The sequence below is a fragment of the Pinus tabuliformis genome, chromosome 2_1, assembly GCF_031772625.1.
Source record: "Pinus tabuliformis cultivar Carrire ecotype Pingquan chromosome 2_1, CPIR1, whole genome shotgun sequence".
Classification (NCBI taxonomy): domain Eukaryota; kingdom Viridiplantae; phylum Streptophyta; class Pinopsida; order Pinales; family Pinaceae; genus Pinus; species Pinus tabuliformis.
In genome coordinates, this window is record NC_142299.1 from 927,117,593 (window position 1) to 927,140,687 (window position 23,095).

The following is a 23,095-nucleotide window of genomic DNA, read 5'->3' on the forward strand; positions in this document are numbered from 1 at the left end:
ATACAATTGCTAATTATACACCTGCTCATCATTCCCAATATCATATCTAAGTTTGTCTTTTGAGGAGTTGGGTTGGCCATAAAACCCTTTGTCCTACACGTGCAACCATGCTCCCTCATCTTCCGAACACAAGTGAATGGTTATATTAAATGTCTCTAAACACATGGGAGATATCCTAGAGCCATCATATGTTAATTAGTTTTACCTTAAAGTTAAATTTCAATGAAACAATAAAATAAAATAAGCTCATATATTTTTATCTAATTACAAAAACACAAAACACAAACAAGAATAACAATCATTACATTTTAAAATTAATAATAAATTAAAATAAAATTCAAGCGTATATAATGTTAAAAAGAGCAATTTTTAAAATATAATAATGTTGTGGATCCCTAATAGACTAAAAAACCACATCTGGTGACGTCAAATTTAGGTTTTGACCCGTGCACGCCTTCACCAACACTAACGGGTGAGTCATGCTTGAACTCACCACCCACCACTGTACTCTAACAGCCCTTGCCACCAAACAAGGGATGCTCTCCCCTTGTCTTTGTTCACAACACTAATGCCCTTTTATTTCAATTAATAGGAAATTAAAAACCATGGGGTTCCCCTAACAAACCCCGGAGGATTCCAGCTATGGTTAAACCTTTTATTTCAATTAATAGAAAATTAAAAACCATGGGGTTCCCCTAACAAACCCAGGAGGATTCCAGCTCTGGTTAAACCTTTTATTTCAATTTATAGAAATTAAAAACCATGGGGCTGCCCTAACAAACCCGGGATGATTCCAGCTATGGTTAAATCGGCGTGCGGAATTAACATAGAAAACTAATTAGGCCCGATGTGATGTTATAAATATATAAATCCTACCACTAAGACATGCAAAACTCTGAATCCGAGTCTCAATTGATTAAAGTCTCGGAGATTTTCTGTTTGAAAGTTTAGGTAGCAGCAATGGCAGCCTCTGTTCTCAAGGCCGGTGTGAAATTGGGCACTTCTCAATTGACTGGGCAGTCGCTCACACAAAATATCGATTCCCTCAAGCAACCCAAAGCGCAGAGGGTCTCCTTTCCGATCAGGGCCGGATCGTATGCCGAGGAACTTGTTCAAACCGCGGTCAGTATTAGTATTCTCTGTTGTTTTCATTGCATTACAAAAAGTATCTTTTTTCTGTTCAATTTATCGCTTTTGGGCTCTTGGGTTTTGTGATTCTAAGTTATCTGGTGATGAGATGTCTATGTGCGTTTTGACGGAGTTTGTCATCTGTAAATCCTGTTTTTATGGGGTCAAATTAGTGCGATCTGTACTGGGTTTGTCAGGTTTTATGGGTGATTTGTTTTCTTCGGATCGTGTTTTGAACCAATATGGGGTTGTTTGGGTTTAGGCAGGTTCAATGTTTTTGCTATTTTTTCCCGTTATTTCTTAGATCAGATTTTAATTCTGTATAGAAATCAATTTTTCTTTCTTATATGGCCTTCGCAAGGAGGTTTTATCTGCACAAAGGACTGGCAATCTAAGGTTTTAGGCATATAGTATGTAGCTTTCACGATTTTGTTTAATTTTTTTCTTCTTTTGGCATATAGTTTGTCTCTTTGATCAGATGTTGAAAGAATCTAAGGGAAGATTAGCCTTTTACCCTCACACTTTGTAACGGTTTAGGCCACATGGGATCCATTTATTCCAAAATTCTAATATTGTTTTACGAAAAACGATCCGTGAGGAAAGGTGGCTAGTGTGTTGAATTTTGCTTGTTACTGCAAGAGTATGCAACCTGGTGGCTTTCAGAGTGATCTATCCTTGTAATAAGTAAATGCCGATACAGTTAGGGTCCCTCGATCTGGTGGCTTTCAGAGCGACCTATCTTTGTAATAAATTTATGCCTATACCTTTAGGGTTTTCTCTCAATCTGCTGGCTTTTAGAACGGTATATCTTTGTAATAAGTTTATGCTGATACAGTTAGGGTCCTCCCTCGATCTGGTGGCTTTCAGAGCAATATATCTTTGTAATATGTTTATGCCGATACAGTTAGGGTCCTCCCTCAATCTGGTGGCTTTCAGAGTGATATATCTTTGTAACAAGCCTATGCCGATACAAGTTAGGGTCTTTACTCATTCTGGTCGCTTTCAGAGTGATCTATCCTTGTAATAATTTTATGCTGATACAGTTAGGGTCTTCCGGTTCCCTCCTTAGGGTATGCAAAGGTGCACTAGTGCGCTGGTACCTGTCTACCCTTTCGAGGGACTTTGTTGGATCATGAGTCTTGAGTTGTGTCAGACTCAAAATCAAAAGTTATCTCCAATTAGTTTAAAGTTTAATGAGTTTGAGCAAGTCAGTTTTGTGAATAAAATTATATGATTGCGGTGTAATGGCTAGAAACCATTTTCATTTTTCTGATTTTGTAACATGGTTTTATAGAAAACTATAGCATCTCCTGGTCGTGGTATTCTTGCCATAGATGAGTCCAATGCAACTTGTGGGAAGAGGCTTGCTTCCATCGGACTGGAAAACAATGAAACCAACCGCCAAGCATACAGGCAACTCTTGTTGACTACACCAGGACTGGGGGAGTATATTTCTGGTTCCATCCTTTTTGAAGAGACCCTATACCAGTCCACAACCGATGGGAGGAAATTTGTTGACTGTTTGCGAGAGCAGAATATTATGCCCGGCATCAAAGTTGACAAGGTATTTAGTCGTCTTATTTCATTGTGCTTATGTTTGCTAGAGTACGTCTATCTGCAAGTTGTTTTCTTTCACTATTGGTTAAGGATAATTTTAATTTTATTTCAAGCATGGTTCTCTTATTAATGACTTTTTCTTCCTTATTGTTGTATGTGAAGGGTTTAGTTCCACTGCCAGGATCAAACAATGAATCTTGGTGCCAGGGTTTGGATGGATTAGCCTCAAGATCTGCCGAGTACTACAAACAGGGTGCAAGATTTGCGAAATGGTGGGTATGCATTTAATATTTATGATTTTTCTGCTTATTTAAGCGTTATAGTACAACACTGCCATGATATACACATTTAAGCATTTGAGTAGTGTGTTGCTTCGGTATATTTCCTACTTCTCAAGGTAGATGATTTTCCTTTTGTATTTTAATTTAATCTTGTGCCGTCCCAACAGGCGAACAGTTGTCAGCATACCCAATGGGCCTTCGGATTTAGCTGTCAAGGAAGCTGCGTGGGGACTTGCACGTTATGCCGCTATCTCTCAGGTATCGTGGTACAAGGGAATATGTATAAACTTGGCATTCTTACCTTAATTTTTATACCAGAATGATATGTAGCTTTCTTCTCTGTTATTACTAAGAGATATCAAGTTACCAAGTAAAGACTCTGCTCAAGTGTAATCCTCAAATAAAAATAGTATCCTCGAGATGTACTGAATAAGTTACACAATGATCTAAAATTTCGTTCTACTTTTGTTTCTCTGTCAGGACAATGGTCTTGTGCCCATTGTGGAGCCAGAGGTTCTTCTGGATGGAGACCATTCCATTGACAGAACCCTTGAAGTGGCGGAGAAAGTCTGGGCTGAGGTTTTCTTTTACTTGGCACAGAACAATGTGTTGTTTGAGGGTATTTTGTTAAAGCCCAGTATGGTGACTCCTGGTGCTGAGCACAAGGAGAGAGCAACCCCTGAAAAGGTTGCAGAATACACTCTAAAAATGCTTAAGAGGAGGGTGCCACCAGCTGTTCCTGGGGTTATGGTGCGTATTTTAGAAGTTTCCGTTATCTTGAAATCTTGTGCATCGTAGAGTGATGATAATGAATTTTAGTCATGTTCCCTCTAATTTTTTTAATATTTTGTATGTCATACAGTTCTTGTCTGGAGGACAGTCTGAGGTTGAGGCCACTTTGAATTTGAATGCAATGAACCAAAGCCCAAATCCATGGCATGTTTCCTTTTCATATGCACGAGCCTTGCAGAATACATCTCTCAAGACATGGAAGGGTCTTCCAGAGAATGTTGAAGCAGCTCAGAGGGCGCTTCTTATTCGGGCCAAGGCTAATTCTCTGGCCCAGCTTGGGCGATACTCTGCTGAAGGTGAAAGTGAGGAGTCTAAGAAGGGAATGTTCGTTAAGGGATACACATATTAAGAATGCGGGTCAAAGTTTTCTTACGGGAAGAACTCGTTCAATGCGGATAGGTTAAGCTTTTATGTTTATTTATTTGGCACTTACAATCCTGAACTTTTTAAAGAGTTTATATTTTGGTCAATAATGGGCAAAGTGCAAATTGGTTGTAGCCTTCTACCTATGTTGTACAATCTTGAGAATGTATGCCCCAACATAGATTTTTATTAATTTTCAGGGTACAAACTTTATCAGAGATTTAAGGTTCTCTTTTATCTTAAATTCCTATAACCTCTTTGAGGAATTTTATCAAATTTTCAATGTCATTGAGTGTGTAGTCTGATATTTTGGTGTTCATTCCGTAATACTATTCATTTGTGTCATCGCGTTAATTACTTTCATAGCAAATATTTTTGTCCATGAAAATGGCACTTGTATGACTTGTCATCTGAGTCATTTTTTCGTTTGTGTAAATATTTTACTATGTTGTTTTTAACGAATTAGAGAATGAAGTCTGACAATGTGCAATGAAATAAGTTACTCTCTTTTCCAATCCAAAGTCCACGGAAAATGTCTCACATCCCTTGAATTGGCTATACAATTATATCTGTTGTTGTCCATTTTGCGGACTCATGGTTTCATTTACTTGATTAGAGTAATTTTTACTATGAAGTTGTTGAATGCGGAGTCACATTTTACTAATTTATAACGCTCTTCATTTGTGTCGTTGCTTTTATTATTTTTATAGCATATATCAATTATCATTAATGAAAATGAGACAGGAATGTCTTGTCTGAGTCATTTGCTTTTTTGTATAATAGTTTGACTTGTATCAGATGATATTTTTTTTTCACAAAGTAGAGAATGAAGTCAATGACGATGTATACAATAAAATGACTGTTTTCCAATGCGAAGACTGATGGAAATTGTGTAGCAGCCAGCACAGAATTAGCCATTAAAATGTTTCACATCCATTGAATTGACCGTAAAATTAAAAATATTGAAATGGTATATGGGTAATTTGGCCATTCATTTGAGTTCCATTTTGAATACATCATTGTAATAGTCCAAAAAGGAATCGGGGTCTGATTATAAGTATACATAATTGAGAACCGGGGTCTGATCATAAGTATGCATCATTGTAATAGGCCAAATATTTATTCATATGGACGAGTAACCTGGGTCTGATCATAAACTTATAATACACCATTGTCAGGTTTTCAAAGATATGCAGTAAGTGTTGTCTTGACTGTCAACAATCCCCTTTATCGGAGTTTGTTTGCAAACAAATAAAAATAGCAAGATATATAAGATAATAGTAAGAAATTTTGGCAATCGAGTGGTGAAAAGATGTAGCAGCATTTTACATTAATAAGCAGTAACAGAATTGTGTGGTTACTCAATTCTATTTTGAATTGTTGGGAATTTGATTCTCTTTTGACTGGAATTTTATATAGGTCATCTCTCAGGTTTACTTTTAGATTAGTAAGCAGTAACAGAATTGTGTGGTTACTCAATTCTATTTTTAATTGTTGGAAATTTGATCCTCTTTTGACTGCAATTTTATATAGGTCATCTCTCAGGTTTACTTTTAGATTAGTTAAGCAGTAACAGAATTGTGTGGTTACTCAATTCTATTTTGAATTGTTGGGAATTTGGTTCTCTTTTGACTTGTTGGGAATTTGATTTTCTTTTGACTGGAATTTTATATAGGTCATCTCTCAGGTTTACTCTTAGATTAGTTACTTTTAGATTAGTTAGCGGTAACAGAATCGTGTGGTTACTCAATTCTATTTTGAATTGTTGGGAATTTGATTCTCTTTTGACTGGAATTTTATATAGTATCCAACAAGCTCAATAAATGATCTTCTATTACTTATATAGTATTTTTAGGCCATCCTCAAATAGCATTAAGCATTAATTTTCTTTGGATCTACCAGAGCTCCCCCGGGAGGGATGCGTAGATGTATATACCATTTCATTAATAATTCTTCTAATTGCATTTCCGATTTCAAGTCTTTGACCTCTTAAAATTTCAGGCCTTCCTAGTTACACATGTATTTATTCAAAAACAAATTTCTAATAAATGAGGAGCAATTCCCCCCTCTCTCTCACACATATATATATATAGTCATCATAGGGGGTTGTATGGGTGCCTCAAAGGGGCCTAGCCGACCTATAATGATTTAAGAGGAAATTTATATATTTCACAGAATATGCTCAGCGCCTCATGTAATTGGTTGCACTTTTCTACTAACGGTTCAAGAAATATTTCTACTGGCAATCCATTTTCTATACACTACTATGACAAAAAGATGATTGAGTTATTTGAATCCATTTTCTATACTACTATGACAAGAAGATGATTGAGTTATTTAAACTCGGGTTGGGAAATATGACCATGGAAGAATATGTTCAAGAAATATTTTTACTAACAATCCATTCTCTATACATTACTATGACGAGAAGATGATTGAGTTATTTGAATCCATTTTCTATGCTACTATGCCAAGAAGATGATTGAGTTATTTGAACTCGGGTTGGGAAATATGACCATGGAAGAATACAAGTTTTCCAAAGTTTTGGAGGTATGTTGGCTATATTAAAGAGGAAAAGGTTAAAATACAATATTATGTTTGGCTATATTAAAGAGCAAAAATTTTTAATACAACATTTTTTGAAACGGTCCATATTTCATGGGCCCTCAAGGGCTCTATTTGAATAAATGGACGCCAGAGTTTGATCCTTCCCAGGATATTCCTCCAGTCGTCCCTGTTTGGGTAAGGTTATATAGGTATTTGGCATCCCTAATGATTTCTTCAAGAGTTTTAGGCTCATCAAATTGAATCCTTTCTTTGTATAACACTGACAATCGAGTTGAGAAATGTTGTATTTAAAATTTTTCCTCTTTAATCTAGCCAAGTATGATATTGTATTTTAACCTTTTCCTCTTTAATATAGCCAACATACCTCCAAAACTTTGGAAAACTTGTATTCTTCCATGGTCATATTTCCACCCCGAGTTCAAATAACTCAATCATCTTCTTGTCATAGTAGTGTATAGAAAAGGGATTGCTAGTAGAAATATTTTTTGAACCACTTCTAAGAAATCTTCTTCTCATTCATGTGCTTAACTTGGTTTAACTTATCCCACCACATGGAATCATTTCCTTATAGATGATATACATTAGTTTTAGCTTCCAGATTGAATAAGTAGTTATGCAATTGAAAATGTTTTCTTATCTATAGCAATCAAGTTTCAATATTCTCTCTCGTCTTTTTTTTTTTAATAACTCAAACGGGTAGATTTTTATTTAGAAAAGTGCAACCAATTACATGTTGAGCTAAGCATATTCTGTGAGAGAACCAAACAACCAATTACATGATGAGCTGAGCATATTCTATGGCAGAACCAAACTTCATATAGAGTGGTGAGGCCAATGAATGCAAATCTGCCTGTTGTAGCTTGGTTAAGGTAGAGGATGAAGCGAGCAGGGTCCTCCATTGAGACTAAAATTTCCTTGAGGCAGTAGAATTTTGTCTAAAGAAGGATTACAAAAATGGTCTTTGGAGTTTAAGAGTTTAATCAGAAGCTTCGAGTCTTCGAAAATTTGTATTATTTTATATCCAAGCTCCTTCACAATCTGGCAAGCTTTTAAAAGTTTGTAAATCTCCGCTTGATTGTTCGAGCTAGTGCCTAGGCCCCAACTAAAACCGGTTTCAGTCGATCTGGCCGGGGAAAGAATCAAGCCCCTTGCACCTCCACCATGTGTGAAAGTCACCCTCTGTGAGTCGCAAGCGCCAAGTAGGAGCGTTCAACAATTCGCTGACTGATTCTTTCCTCTCACTGTTCGAGCAGGATTCCAGCAAGAGGGCTTTCACTTTGGCTGCCACTACCACTGGATTCAGAGGCCTATTGTTGAAGACGCAATCATTTCTAGCCAACCACACATTCCACCAAAGGCATTTTGGAATAGCTTGCCGATGTTGTTCCAGGATGCGTTTTTGGCTATTTTCTCAGGATTTTGGTTTGTCCAAGTGATGTATATGGAAACAATAGATGTCTGAGAGGAGGAAGGAGCACGGAGGCCATGAAGGACCAAATTCTATATTGCTTGAATGAAATCGCAGTCAACCAATGAGTGATTGAAAGTTTCAGCAGTAGAGTTGCATAAGCAGCATTCAAAGGGGTCGTGGAGCTCTCTTTTATTTAGATATCCCCCGTTAATGCCTTTTAATGCATGAGTAACCAAATGAAGAAATTCACCTTTGGTAGGCTAAAGGGGGACCAAACTGATTTCTAGAGCGTCAGTGTCAGAGAAGGGGCTTGAGGAGATTGTAAAGAGGAGAATCCTTGAGCTGTTGTGTAATTTCTTGTTCTTCCCCACGCCCATTTGTTCTTGGATGAGCGGTGCACTGGGGCGAGGCCGAAGAGAGTTGTAAGCAACAATTTTTTTTGAGCGAGAAGAGGTTCTGGGACCTATGGAAAAGTCCATCTTGCCCAATTCCCTTTGCTATCCCAAGAGCAGATGTCTACAAGCCGAAGGAGACCTTTGTTTACTAACGAAATCTTTATCTCATTTAAGGAATTTAAGGAGGCCAAAGGGGAATTCCCTTGAATAGTATCCTCCCACAGTAAGGTTCTCAGGCCATTTCTCGGGATTCTGTATAATTGTTGTTGTAAGTGATCGATGCCTCTTCTGCTTAAGTTCCAAATCGCTGTTCCTGAAGGAGTAGATGCTGTTGTGAGGTTTCTCAGGGAGCACCCCTTTAGGTATTTCATCCAAAGAAGCTTGCTGACGTGATGCTTTTTGTCTGCATACAACTGCCAAATGATTTTTCCACCTAAAGCCAAATTTTCCAGGCCTGGATCCCAAATCTGTAACCCACCTTCCTGAAATGGTCTTTTAAGGATATCCCATCTTACCAGTTGTAACTTGCTCTGATTTCCCTTACCCCCATTCCATAGAAAGTCTCGAAGGAGCTTGGAGGTATGTTTCGTGATAGACTTGGGCGTTAGCAGGGGGGAAGATTGGAAGATGGGAAGGGCAGAGAGGATTGCTTTTATCAAAACCAGCTTCCGAGTGTTTTTTAGCCAATGGCCTCCAATGATACTATTTTTGCTTTTATCTTGCTTATTACTTTGAGCCAGAGGGAAGTAGGGCTTGGTCCCAAGGTTAAAGGAAGGCCTAGATATTTGATCTTTTCCCATTTGTCATACCCAGACAATCCCAAGGAGCAAGCTATTCGAAGGATAGATGGATGATCTACATTCTAATTGTAGACAACACTTTTTCTTTTGTTGATCAAGGCTCTTGAAATTAAGTAGAAATGTTGAAGAATTTCATTGAAAGCCCTTGCTATCGTAATCGAGGCCCCTCCCAGGAGGAGAGAGTCATCCGCAAAGAGGGCATTATTTATAGGATCCACACCTATTGCTTCCTTAATGCCTGGGATAGAGCCTATTTCCTTTTCAATTGTTAGCTTTCTTCTTAGGGATTCTGCCAACAGGTTATACAGAAAGGGTGACAGAGGGCACCCTTGTCGGAGCGCTCTTGTAGCTTGGAAAAAATCAGTGAGTTTGACATTGACCAGGGGCGCTATCCAAGGCCTACATGTGTAGGCTTTTATCAATTTGAAAAACTCAGCACTAAAACCAAAAGGGAGAAGGATTTTGTAGAGGAATGAGAGTTTAACCCGGTCGAAAGCATTTGACATATCCAACTTGATGAGCATGCCTTTTCCCTTTTGAATGTGACTAGAGTGGAGGGCTTCTTACACTTGGATCACATTGTCTATGAGGTGCCTTCCTTTGACAAACCTGCCCTGGAGAGGGGAAATCAACTTCCCTAGCAGAGGCTTGAGTCTATTGGCTAAGAGTTTGGTGAGAATCTTGTATGAGGCATCGCATAGTGAGATAGGCTGAAACCTGTCAAAAGTCTCTGGGTTAACTTATTTCGGGATTAAAGTGAAGGTGGAGTTGGTACACCCTCCCACTTTAGCTTTCTTTTGGAAGGCTTTTATCATTCAGAGAAGATCGAATTTTATTACATTCCAGCAAACTCCGTAAAAATGGATTGAGAAGCCATCCGGCCCGGGGGCTTTATCCCTCTCCATTGACCATATAACTTCCACTATCTCTTTTTCAGTGAAAGGCTTCAATAAACCAACATTTAAATCTGCAGTGACTAGTGAAGGGATGTTTGACAAAAAATAAGCAATTTAGACTTCTGTGATCCATAACATTGTTTAGATAATCTTCGGCAAAATCACATAACCAATCTTTTGTCGACGCGTTTCGAACCAACCAGTGTGGTTCATCGTCAGGACAAGTTGAAGAACTAATCTGGCTTAGCTTGATTAAATAGAGTGTGCAGAGACTCCAACGACTATAATGCCAACGGTTAATCTTAATATCTTTTTAGTGAATTAATATTATTTATTTAATGAATATAGATTATTAAATATAAATTATAAGAGGAGATATAGTTTACAAAATGATCTTTATGTTAAATAATAAATAAGGAATTATTATTTTATATATAATAATTTGATATAAATATATGATATACCAATAATAGTGAGTGAGTTTGAGTTAGTTATATTTTTTGGATATTCTATTGTTAATAAACATGTACTTTAATTATGGTATTTACCTAAATAATAAAGATTAACAAGAATTCTAATTTAATAATATTGGAATTATAAATTATATAGATTATTTAATAAACATAAATTACTATTTTATTTTCGAATGGGCCATTTTGATATAATTAATAAAAATAATATATTAGAGTTTACCTTTGGACCATTAGCTTTAAACAATTATTATTAAATTAATACACAATTTACCTAATGTAACAAAATTTCTTAGAATAATAATAATTTAATACTATTTATTTAAATAACATTGGAATGATAATATATATAGATTATTTAATTAAATATGAACGATTATACATGACCATTATATTTAAGAATGGATTATATAAATATTATATTATTCATACTCACATTAACATAGGAACTCTCTTAGTATATAAGCTAATGATAATTAATTATACGTTTTAGCGGTTTCTAAGAATATTAATAATATAATTAGTGATTTGACTAAGACCTTTGGTCAAAATTAACCGTTGGCATTATAGCCGTTGGAGTCTCTGCACACTCTATTTAATCAAGCTAAGCCAGATTAGTTCTTCAACTTGTCCTGACGATGAACCACACTGGTTGGTTCGAAACGCGTCGACAAAAGATTGGTTATGTGATTTTGCCGAAGATTATCTAAACAAAAAATAAGCAGCCAGAACATCATCAGAAGAACCATCCTCTTGAAACAGTTGCTGAAAATGAGATGTGGCAGCCTGTTTTAAAAGAGGGTGACCTTTGATGACTTCCCCCTCCCTGGTGGATATTTCCGAGATGTGATTCCGAGAGAGACGAGCTCTGCATTGTCTGTGAAATAATGAAGTGTTTTTATCTCCAGCTTGCAGCCAGAGGTTGCAAGACTTGAGGCGCTAGTACTCCTCTTCCTGGCGAAAGGAGAGAAAAGAGTTGAACTGGGCATTCTGTTCAATGACCAGTTGAGCTTTGGTGGTTTTAGTTTCTTCCATGTCTAACTGGATCTTTGCTAAAGTGTGCATAGTCTTTTGTCTATTGCTCGTTGGAGTGGTGAGGGGTTTTTTTGCCCAGCTTTTTAAGGCATACTTAGTGTACTTAATTTTCTGCTCCCACACAAAGCTGGGGGATCCTTCAACTGGTTGCGACCAAGCTTGAGCCACTATGTCCATAAAGCCCTCTCTCGCTACCCAAAGAGGATTAAATCTAAATGGAATAGGGCCTAAGTCTTCCTCTTTTTCTAGCAGTAGAGAGATGGGGTTATGGTCTGATGTTATCTTGGGCATAATTTTTGAAGAGATTAAATGCTTCCCCTCCATCAATGAACTTTGAACTAGAAAGCGGTCTAGACAAGCAACAATATTGGCATTACCTACTCTATTGTTGGTCCAGGTATAACGACCTTTCTTAGGTTTGAAGTCAAGGAGGTCCCAAGCAAGAATTAGAGACTCCACCGAATCATGAAAGGGATCTTTACCCCTAACTCCACCTTTTTTCTCTTTCGGATCTAAAGTGATGTTAAGATCCCACGCCAGTATGATGTGTTGGGTTGCGAAAGAGTTTTTTAGCTGAAATGTATCCTCTGACCATAAGGTTACAAGACCCCCTGAAGTACCTCGTGCGTTGACCACTTTGCATGCGTTCTTCTTCCACTTGATTCGACTTAAGGATAGAAGAGCATCCTCTTCTATCTTTGTCTCTTGGAGCAGGAGGATATCTGAGGGTTCCATTCTTGATAGATCTTTAATTACTTCTGCTTTCAATGGGTTCCCCAAACCCCTGCAATTCCAAGAGACAATCTGCATTATTTACCGGAGTAAGAAGGAGTAGGGCCTCCCTTTGGGGGTCTAGCCCTTGTGTTCCTGCCTAATGACATTTCGAATGTAGACTGACTACCCTGCATCTTTAATCTCTCCGCCTCTTCTTCTCTGATCTCCTTACGAGACTTCCTTCCTGCCTTTTTGGTGGATCGCTCAAAGGAGTCTTCTTCAGAAGAACTAGAGCTGTCTATTGACTTTTTCTTTTTGATCATTTTTGCATAAGAGGGTGGGGATATGGCTTCTGTTGGAGAGCAATAGGTTTCCTGCGGGTTTGCATCTACGCAAGGGATTTCTGAAGTGGCTGTTCCAGTTTGTTCCTGTGTCCTTGAGTTTATTTTAGCGTCTGCAATTTGCTCAATATGCTGTTGCACCTCGCCCTCTTCAAGAATAGGTGGGGCCTGATCTTCTGGAGTGTTTAGAACAACAAAAGTATTTGTTGAAGCGATGGCATGAGCTTCAGGTAGTCTCTTCCCAGCGGTTGGTCCTCCGATCCCTGTATTCCCTCCTTTCCCTTTTGCTTTGTTGGCCTGCTTGGATGTGCTTGCTTTTTGGGCTTGTGTCCATTGTTCGCCCTTCTCTTTTTCAGATTCTTCCTCAGATTTCTTCTTACAGTTTCGAGCAAAATGCCCATAGCTGTGGCAATGTCTGCACTTGAAGGGGAGTTGTTCATAGTCAAGTTCCTGTATGTGAGACCAGCCAGCTACGGTTAGCTTGATCGCCTCGGGCAACCCTATCTCCAAGTCGACTTCAACGCAAATTCTCGCACACGAATATTGTTCTCTCCTTTCAACCCTATCGATGTATTTGCCTAGTTTGTTCCGATGGTTTCCATAGATTCCGGGTTCCAACAATGAAGAGGGAGGTGGGGTAACCTTACCCAGACAGGAACGACTGAAGGAATATCCTAGGAAGGATCAAAGTCTGACGTCCATTTATTCAGATAGAGCCCCTGAGGGCCCATGAAATATGGATCATTTCAGAAAATGAGATCTCGATCTTCAGCTGAGTCAAAAACAAAAACATAATAGCCTCTACCTACCAGATGATTTCAGATTCCTTCAGAGACGAGGGGCCTCCAATTTCGCTGGAGCCAACCATCGATAGCTTTGGGAGAGAGCTAGAGGCCCATAAATTGTCCAATGAACCCATGTTTTGCTAGGTTCAGCGTAGTTCGACACGGGTGTTCCACAAGCAGTTCAACGGAGGGGATGGATTCGACTTTCTTTACAAACTTTTGTAGGTTCGGATTAGCTTTCCTCTTGCCGCAGGAGGCCACCAACGACTTGAAGGCGTCGATCTCAAGAGGTAGAGGAGAGGGAGGGCCCCCTCCGATGTCCATGGGGGTAGAACCCAGTAACAATATCGGAAGCCCCGATTACCAGATCTCCAGAGCTTTGTTTTCCAATTGGGTTAAAATATTTTCTCTGTCATCTTGTTTTAACCATCAAAGGTTTGTGGCTTAATCTTCTTGAGCTCTCATTGCAAACTTTATTGTGCATATATTCTTTAATGTTTATTTGGGACAATACTCTGGACTATAACACTGACAATCCACTTAAGAAATATTGTATTAAAAATTTTTGCTCTTTAATATAGCTAAACATAATATTGTATTTTAACCTTTTCCTCTTTAATATAGCCAACATACCTCCAAAACTTTGGAAAACTTTTATTCTTCCATGGTCATATTTCCCAACCCGAGTTCAAATAACTCAATCATCTTCTTGTCATAGTAGCGTATAGAAAATGGATTGCTAGTAGAAATATTTACCGCTTCTAAGAAATCTTCTCATTCATGTGCTTAACTTGATTTAACTTATCCCACCACATGGAATATTTTCCTCGTAGATGATATACATTAGTTTTAACTTTCAGATTGAATAAATAGTTATGCAATTGAAAATGTTTTCTTATCTATAGCAATCGAGTTTCAATATTATCTCTCATATTGTTTTAACCATCAAAGGTTTGTGGCTTAATCTTCTTGAGCTCTCATTGCAAACTTTATTGTTCATTTATTCTTTAATTTTTATTTGGGACAATACTTTGGACTATTTTTTGATTGTTCTAACACATGCGACATCCAATGATGCCTGAGTTTTAGTATCACTTATTGATTGCTTGTATCATTTACAACTATCCTTCCTTGCATGAGATTTTCCTTCTTCCTCTTGTCTTGAACCTAATCCATTTTTATTCGATTTTGCAGTGGATTTGAACTTTGTAGCAACTAAATGCTTAGCCGATTTTTGTTTCTCTTTCGACTTCTAAGAAACTCTTATTATCAACTCTACAAATCCACACTTCCATCTTCCATGCCTTCTCCTCAATGATGCTCTTCAATCATGATTGTTGTTGTAGAATTGGGTCTATAAAAGTGTACATACAAGTAAAACTATTAGATAAATCTCATTTCCATATCCTTAATATTTTCTTTCAAATTTTGGAAAATATATACATTACCAATTTTTTAATTAAAGACATGGGTCTTTTCCTTCCCAATTTTTGAAGAACTCTAAGAACTTAACCAAAATCTAGGACTTCATAACTATTCTCCTTTGAATCAACTTTTTGATGGCTATACTCATGCTCTAATATGAGTTAAGAGCTAAAAGTTAAAGCTCACTTAAATCATCATTTTTGCCTATTTTCTTTACTTTTGTCATTAGTATGATCAAGATCAAAGCCTATCTTTTCCCATCTACTAAGGAAAATATAATGAAAATGAAGATGTGATTGTTAACACCTAAAAATCACTCATAAAGTTATATAGGTGATCATTAGAGACATCGTCATCACAACATAAAATTACTACTTAATGGCTATTTCTTTGATAGCCATGCACTTATGTGAATACAACATATCTCAACCAACTTCAATGCATTGAAGGTAGACAAACCATTTGAAGCACTCGTAGACTAGGGTAGAACTAGAGCTCAAGCTCCATGACTATTTATGCTTAGTCTTGGGGTAGCTCCAAGTATTCTCATATATGGGGAACCACATTTAAAACTATGCTCTTTCACACTTCGGAGCTAGTTTTAATGGAGCTAGAAGAGGTACCATAAGTTGAGGCCATGGAGTTAATTTAGAGAGGAATATTTAAGAAAAGTTATGCTATTGAGATGAATGCCACACCCTCTTATTGTGCATTCATCTTGAAAATCTATACAATTTTGCTTGCTTTTGAGCTCTTCCCTTCACGAGACAAATCCACTTCTTCACTTAAGAGAGAGATAGAGAATTGAGTGAAAAAGAACTCCCAAGAGGAGATTGTGAGAGCTCACTAACTCAATCATTCTCTCTAGGTGTATATATTAAGGCCCAAGCCTTTTCATTCATAATATAGAGAGTATCATTTCTTACCCATCTTTTGTTTCTTAAGCTTGTAGTTTTCGCATGCTTTCTTTATTTTCCATTTGCCATCTTACTCTTTTAATGGACTTACTATCTAACAATTTTCTATCTAAAGTGTTGCAACCTCCATATGGCAAAGGGGAGAACTTTCTCACTCTAGTGACAAGTATCCCCAAATGGATTGGTCACTCTCACTTAGGTTTCAACCCAAAATTCATTTTCTTTAGGCTATTTGAAGCTCCCTTTGACTCTCAATGTCTTACAGGGTGCTAAATTGACTTGTTCATATGTTGGGAAGCCATTATTAGTAATTCGTTCTCTTGGAAATTTCGTTTTTGTTTTTTTGCATTTCAAAGACTCGCACATCTGTTTATTTGATAACCGTGAAAGTCTCATGGTATATCAATTCTTCCCTCACACAACATGCATGTCCATGTACATACATACACATGCAAGTCTGCTATTTTTCTTTTGACAATTATTTTAGATTAGAGTTAGGAATATGAGTAAGCTTTTATTTCTTGCAAACTAAGATTAATTTTTTTAGCATTATGCCCATTCTTTCCCACTAATTAAGCAAATTAGTCAACGGGAGGGAGAAAAATAAAATTTTCTTTTTTCCTTGCCACATGGATGGCTTATTTCTTTTATGTTTCACATGAACTTGTAATCTAGGAAATTGCAATCAATTGTATTGCTACCTTATTATTTTTGATCAGGACTATAAGCATTTTTTTCCTCGGTTTTCTCTTCACCTTTCACTCTGGAGTGACAATGGTGAATTAGAATGTCATAGAAATTAATTCACCACCCTTGCAAATTCACAAAAACATTTGGCAATTAACTAGGAACAAGCACCCCATACATGTGCATCTCTAAATTATAAATCTCTTTAAACCTTTTTGCAAAAAATCATCATTCAAGAGTTTTTAGGATTGTAATACATCACATATCAAAGTTTGAAGGACCGCCATGTCCATATTTTTTTTTTAGTGTAGTGGTAGTTTCATTTTTTCTGCAATTTAATTTTACAAGGTTGCAACAATTCACTCTTAATTAGAAAAAGAGTAAAGGACCATATGCAGTCCAGATGCTACCATAATTTTATTTAAAAAATTGCAAACTTGGAACTTTTACATCATATATTCCACTCACACAAGAAGGAGTTGAAAACCCTTCACTCAAAATCAACTTTAAATATTTAGAAAAATTTAGTATGACCAAAAATATATTTCCTCACACCCATAACCAACCAAAAACTAGACAATGAACCTAGTTTGAGCCTCTAAAAACAACTCTACTTCAACACACGAAATCCTCCATCGAGAGGTCATGTTGATGGTGGTGGACCTACATGTCAGGGGATCTCCCTGGTAAGCAGTCTCAACTAGATCTCAGACCATTTGGAGTAGGAGTCCCAACAGTGGGTAGTATGATATCGCCTTGACTGCCATCATGCACAGAGGTAAGCAAGATGTCCTTGTTGGAAGCAAGGGTGTGATCTTGTAGCAAGTTAGGGAAGGTGCATGAAAAGGCTCTAACACACAGAAGGGGAGAGGAGTGCACTCCTTAGAAGTCTGTAATAGTACACAGCTTGAAAGGGAACACATACACTGAGAAACATCACAAGATGGAAGGCAGAATAGTCGACAATCCAAAGTGATGAGTTAGACCAACAACACGCTTTGATAAGATTCATGCATAGAGAATAGTACATACATACATGCATAAGTTACAACTACATACATTGTTAGAGTAACCATTGGCTCTGTTTTATTAAAAGAGTGAAATATTCAATCATACATACAACCATGACAACCACTAGCCCTAGTAGTGGAACGTTACAGTCATTGTCGCCTGCTCCTCCAAAGAGATGTACTTGCTCCGCACTGTGGAGAAACAGAGGCTCGTTACAATACACTCCAATTTTTCTCTAAGTTATACCTATCAGAATCCAAAAGCATGTACAATGAGTTATGAGGTTCTATATATAGCAAAGGGTGGGGTGACCCTTGACATTCCCTTTTGTGACTCTTGAGCTACCCTCATGACAATTCAACTTACACATGACTGTTTACATTCTACTATTGACACTTGGTCCTTCGCTTTATAACATGTTTACAATACATTCTACACATGTACCCATGTGAAACAAAAATGGGCTTGAATAAGCCATACAAGACATCACTGAGGCTCAGACAACTATGGGAAGACTAACTCGTCAACATCCTCTTGGTGATCAATGGTGGCGAGCCGATGTAAAGCTTGGTAGTCTGCTATGGTGTCTGCGTACTCCATGGTGACATCCTTCTGAAAGAAAACTCTTGCCTCCGTAGCATCCGAGTACACTGATCTGACACCTCTGTCCAAATTGTCATGTAGCATGCGCATCATGGTCTTGAGTGTAGCTGGACCAGTGACATACTTGTGCATAGTGTCTGCACTCATCTGCAAATTTGTGCTAGTGGCTATGTGCATCAACTTCTCAAAGTACATGTCTAGCTCCAATTAGACTTGGTTCTTTTCTTTTGGCTCATTGAGTGTGCCAATGGATGGCATGCGTGTGCACAATGACATCCATGCTTCTGAAAACTCGTGCATGTGAAGCCTATAAGCTGATGATGAGTTGTAGGAGTTCCTCATTGTTCTAGATCTAACTCTGGATGCGTGCTTTCTACTCCACTACCTTTGGCTTCATCATATTTGGCAAGTATAATGGGAATCCCTTGTACCTCATTGTCCATATCTACATGTGATTGACAACAATGTGTATGTCTGATAAGATGCATGCTCTCCTAGCACAATGCTGCTGCCAACCATTAAGATGGATAACTGACTTATGCACAGTGACGAACTTGAAGTGCAACTTCCGCATGACTGTCTCGAGAGACGATACTTCATCAAGTATTGCTTTCCTCCACTCTTCTCTGGAAGATGCTATAGCTTTCTCTTCCCTCTGCTTGGCCTCTTGCAATTCCTTATCCATGTGCTTGTTCTCAGCTATCAAGAATCTCACACTTGAGTTGGTGGCTTCAGCATATGCCTTTGTAGCGTCAGCCAATGTAGCTGCATGTCTACGCATATCGGAAATGATCACTAATTCTTGAAATTGCACAGGAAATGCATGGTCATCCAGAGTGGGAACTCCGCGTGACTACACAACTCTGTGTTGTGACTCGTCAAAGGATATCTTGTGCACATCTGCTTCTGGATTGTCCTCAAGGATTTCAGTGTCTCCTTGATCACTTGGGACTTGCTCTGCTCCCGGATCTGGTGAAGTCGGTGGAGTGACCTTTGGGTATTTGGGCATGAGGTCTGTATCTTGATCCTGCTCCGGGTGAACCAACACCATGTCCATTTGCTCCAACATCTGTTCAATCTCCTGAGCAAAGTCATGCTCCTGCGACTGCTCACCCTGTTTTCTATCTGCCAGCTGTTCTGATTCAATATCCTATATTTGCGCAGTGTTCACAATGTGTACACACTTCACTTCTTGTTGTTCCTATTCCTACTGCGCTTCCTTCTCCTTTATGTGTAACTCTTGTTCTTCCCTTAGTTGTTGCTTCACCTCCTGCAACTTATTCTTTGCCTCCTCCAGTTTTTTCTTCTTCCTCTATCTTTGCGCAATCCTTTTGTTGCTTTGTCACTTATTTCATTCAATATCCAAAGCTTCTCTTTATACAAGTGGATCTTGCTTGAAATTGTAGCTTTGCTTTGCCTCTACGCTATCAAAAATCTTCCTTTTTCCTTTGTCCAGTGTAGGTCTTTTCTGCTCTCTCCCGCTGCTATGGTTACTGCCCTGTCAAGTGTTGCTGCCTTGTGTGTTGCTAACCATTCTACAACCAATTTGACTGGTTCATTGAGCCTTGAGGAGTTATAGCAGTATCTCCATGGGTCTTCCTCAGGCCAATAACATGCCCCATGGATCCAAGGATGATACACTCGCACAATGGTCCTTCGCTAAGAAATGTGGGTCATATGGATTGAAACTTCTAGTGCCGAAGGTGAACCTCTTGAATTCTTCTGTCTCGGCCTCAGCATGCTTGAGACTCTAGATCTCATATAACCCGATCCGAAAAGGAAGGGCGGGCCAAGGTGCCTTCTTCTTCCGGTGCAGTCTCGCTGACAACCTTGTTGAGATGCGGTATGCAACCTCTTGCATGACTAGCTTGTCTATGGAAAACTTCGGTAACACATGCAGAGCCTTCTCCATGCTGTACATCCAGATGAAGGTTCCAAGGGGTGAGGCATACCAATATGATATGTTAAGAAATTCCTCCATCACTTCCTATGACATGCAAGGCTGATCCTGCTCAAAGATCATCCTGTACACCAGGGTGATGAAGTGGTCTGATAGCTGCAGTATAACTCCACGGAAGTTGCACTTGGAGAACAACCTGCAATAGATGTTCACAGAGGTTTATGAAGGTGTCCATGCCCAACCCTAGCTAGGGAACTATTGATGGGCACATATTGCATCAAGCATGTAAGTGAACATGAAAATATTTTCATGCTGACCCTTTGGCGAATGTTGGGCATTTTCTACTTTCCCCTTCAGTTCGAGAGCCAACATGTTAGACCAATTGAAAGGTCTACCTTCGTTCACCCGCTGATCCAACATAATCACCCAATTTTGCGGGAAGGTTTATGTACTTTCTTGGCCATACAAGCGACATGCGAAGATGACCAAGAACTGATAAGCCTTCTGCAGTGTCTTTGTCTTGTATACCTAGTTGGGTGTCGTCCTGAACTTAGATGGCTCTCTTACCCAACTCTTCAAGATGTCTCTTGAGTTCGCATTGCTGCTGGGATTGGTGAAGAGTGCATCCATTTTGTTCACCGACTATGGCAAGTGATACATCTCCTAAAAGTTCTCTGCCCTGAAGGTAGCAAGTTCTGTTCCACTAACACTTCTCAGTACCATTGTCTCTAGATCAGTATGCGAGACAATCCAGTGGATCATGTCTGCGCATGGAAATGCGGGATACCTGCATGCAACCCAGTACAAGCTTGACTTGTGTATGTTGACATAGACTCTGCAGTCCTCCAGATTCTCCTCAAAGGTGCCTGAAAAGATGTCATTGATGTCCTGCCATGTGATCTTGATCTCCTTGTCTATGAGCAACTTAGTATCTTCATATATGGGCAAGCTCACAGACACTTGGTTGACACATCTCCAGTTGTGCTCTCTATGGTGTCCTTTGACCTTGCTCTCTTGGAGGCCATTGTACATGTACTTCTAAGATACTGATGAACACCTGTGATACCTGGAGACAAAGCGACACCCATGGCAAGCAAAGTTTGAGTTGAAAACCAAAAGCAACTCAAGGATTGACATGCAACACACCTGATTGACTGACTAGGAAAATTGCACAGTTTTCTCTAGGAGAGGCTAGGAGATTGATTGTTGAAACTGCGCGGAGCACAGTCCAGGCTGGTAGGGAGCTGACTGACTGCTGAAATTACACATAGAACGATCCATCTTGGCCGGCTAAAGATTGGAACTGCGCAGTTTCAGTCAGCATGACTGCTGCTTGGGAAATTTCACTGTGCAATCCCAAGGGCCAATTGAGGCACTACCTCTCAAAACTGCGCAGAGAACAACTTGGGAGGCCAGTGTGAGGTAGGCTCTACGCAATTCCTAGGAGAAAGGCAAGGCCTTCCATCCCAGAAATGCGCAGTGAAAGTCAGGCAAGGCAAGGTTTGGGCTAAGGCAGCTCAGAGTTGTTGACGGGCAACTGAAAACAGTAAGGAATGAATGCATGTACAAAGATGGGTGTAGAAATGAGTGAATAAACATGCATGTGATTGCATTTAGTGTAAGATTCTGTAAGAGGGAAAACACTGAAGTGTGTGAAGTGAGTCACCACAACGATGAATGTTAATGTAGAAACAATGTCATGCATGTGACAATAAGGAAATGCAATGAAAAAATTGAAACAATGCTTGTACAAGCTACATGCATTGAAATGACAACAAGCGTTCAACAAAACCACAAACAACACTCACGCAAACCTAAATACAAAAAGCGATAGAAAAGCAGCAAAAGACATGAAAAGCTGACTTACCTGGAAAAAGTTGCGCTGAGTGTGCCAGATGCTCCTAGATGCGATGGGGAATGCCAGATCTCCAAGACCGAAGTGAAAATTGAGATACGAGGTGCTAAATAAATAGTTTTGATAAGATTGAGGTTTATGACGTGCATTCCACAATTCTAGGAAAAAGCAACACTTGGCGAGAGGTTTCTAAAACAGATTTTGCATGTAAATCCCAGCTGTTAAAAATAGATCCCTCCAGTGCTGTGCAGTTTTCTAAGATAGCACAAGAACCAGTTGAGACCAAGTCATGGGAGGTCAGCTTGCAGGTGAAAGACAAACAATTTAGCGAACACAAGCTGTTATGCCAAAGAAACTCAATTGAAAACATAAGTACTCGGGCAGTGTAAGACATGCTGCAAAGGATGGTTGGTAGGGAGGCTCCAAAACGAAGCTAAGGAAAAATTTTGGAGGTTACCCCTGGGCATCTTGATGTTCTTGATGCCTGCAAGGCCCTCCAGAAATGTTGGGAGGAATTCCTAGTCTTACTACAATGATTTGACCATCTCCTAAACATGCGCCTTTGAGTGTAACATTAATAGGCTCAGCCCTACTTGGTTCATCCTGTTTAGGCACAACCACCCATCATAGCCCTTCTAGAAGCTCATCCTCAATAGGAACGGTTACCCACAAAAATTGGGTAACCCCATATGATAATTTTCCTCCTACTTTGGAAATCCAACCAACCAACAACCATATATTTGATTAGTATATGATGATATGCTACATTCCTCCGCCATTTTCACTGGTCAAACACCTCTCACCATCCAACATTCCTCTTAATGGAAGGTAGGTCACCACTTGGAAAGTACTTTAACCATTTTGCAATCAAGTTATTTTACTTAATATTTTGGGAATTCTAACATGGATTAAGGGATGATCTAGATGATTGACCGATCTTGAATGTAAAATTGTTCTTTCACCTTACTAGGGGGGTTAGTCTTTGGCCCTAGTTTAGTGGGACCTCCTTTGAGGCCTTAGGGTTATAGGAGGGGCACTACTTGGGAAACTTGGATTGAAGTGGCGTGTCCATAACCATTCTATACTTACCACTCTTGACCATTCCCATTGTTTCACATCCATCCTTCGAGTTTGTTTTCATTGGTATTGGCACACTCATCC

At 38.9% G+C, this 23,095-nt stretch overlaps 1 protein-coding gene across 1 annotated transcript; it reads left to right on the forward strand.

The window, feature by feature from the left end:
- Nucleotides 1-860: 860 nt before the first annotated feature.
- On the forward strand, nucleotides 861-4,409 carry LOC149203688 (fructose-bisphosphate aldolase 1, chloroplastic). The gene is made up of 6 exons (XM_089403524.1): nucleotides 861-1,122; nucleotides 2,423-2,692; nucleotides 2,848-2,957; nucleotides 3,134-3,224; nucleotides 3,447-3,716; nucleotides 3,829-4,409. The coding sequence occupies exons 1-6, from the start codon at nucleotides 961-963 to the stop codon at nucleotides 4,105-4,107; spliced, it is 1,182 nt and encodes a 393-aa protein (XP_089259650.1). The 5' UTR covers nucleotides 861-960; the 3' UTR covers nucleotides 4,108-4,409.
- Nucleotides 4,410-23,095: the final 18,686 nt, after the last annotated feature.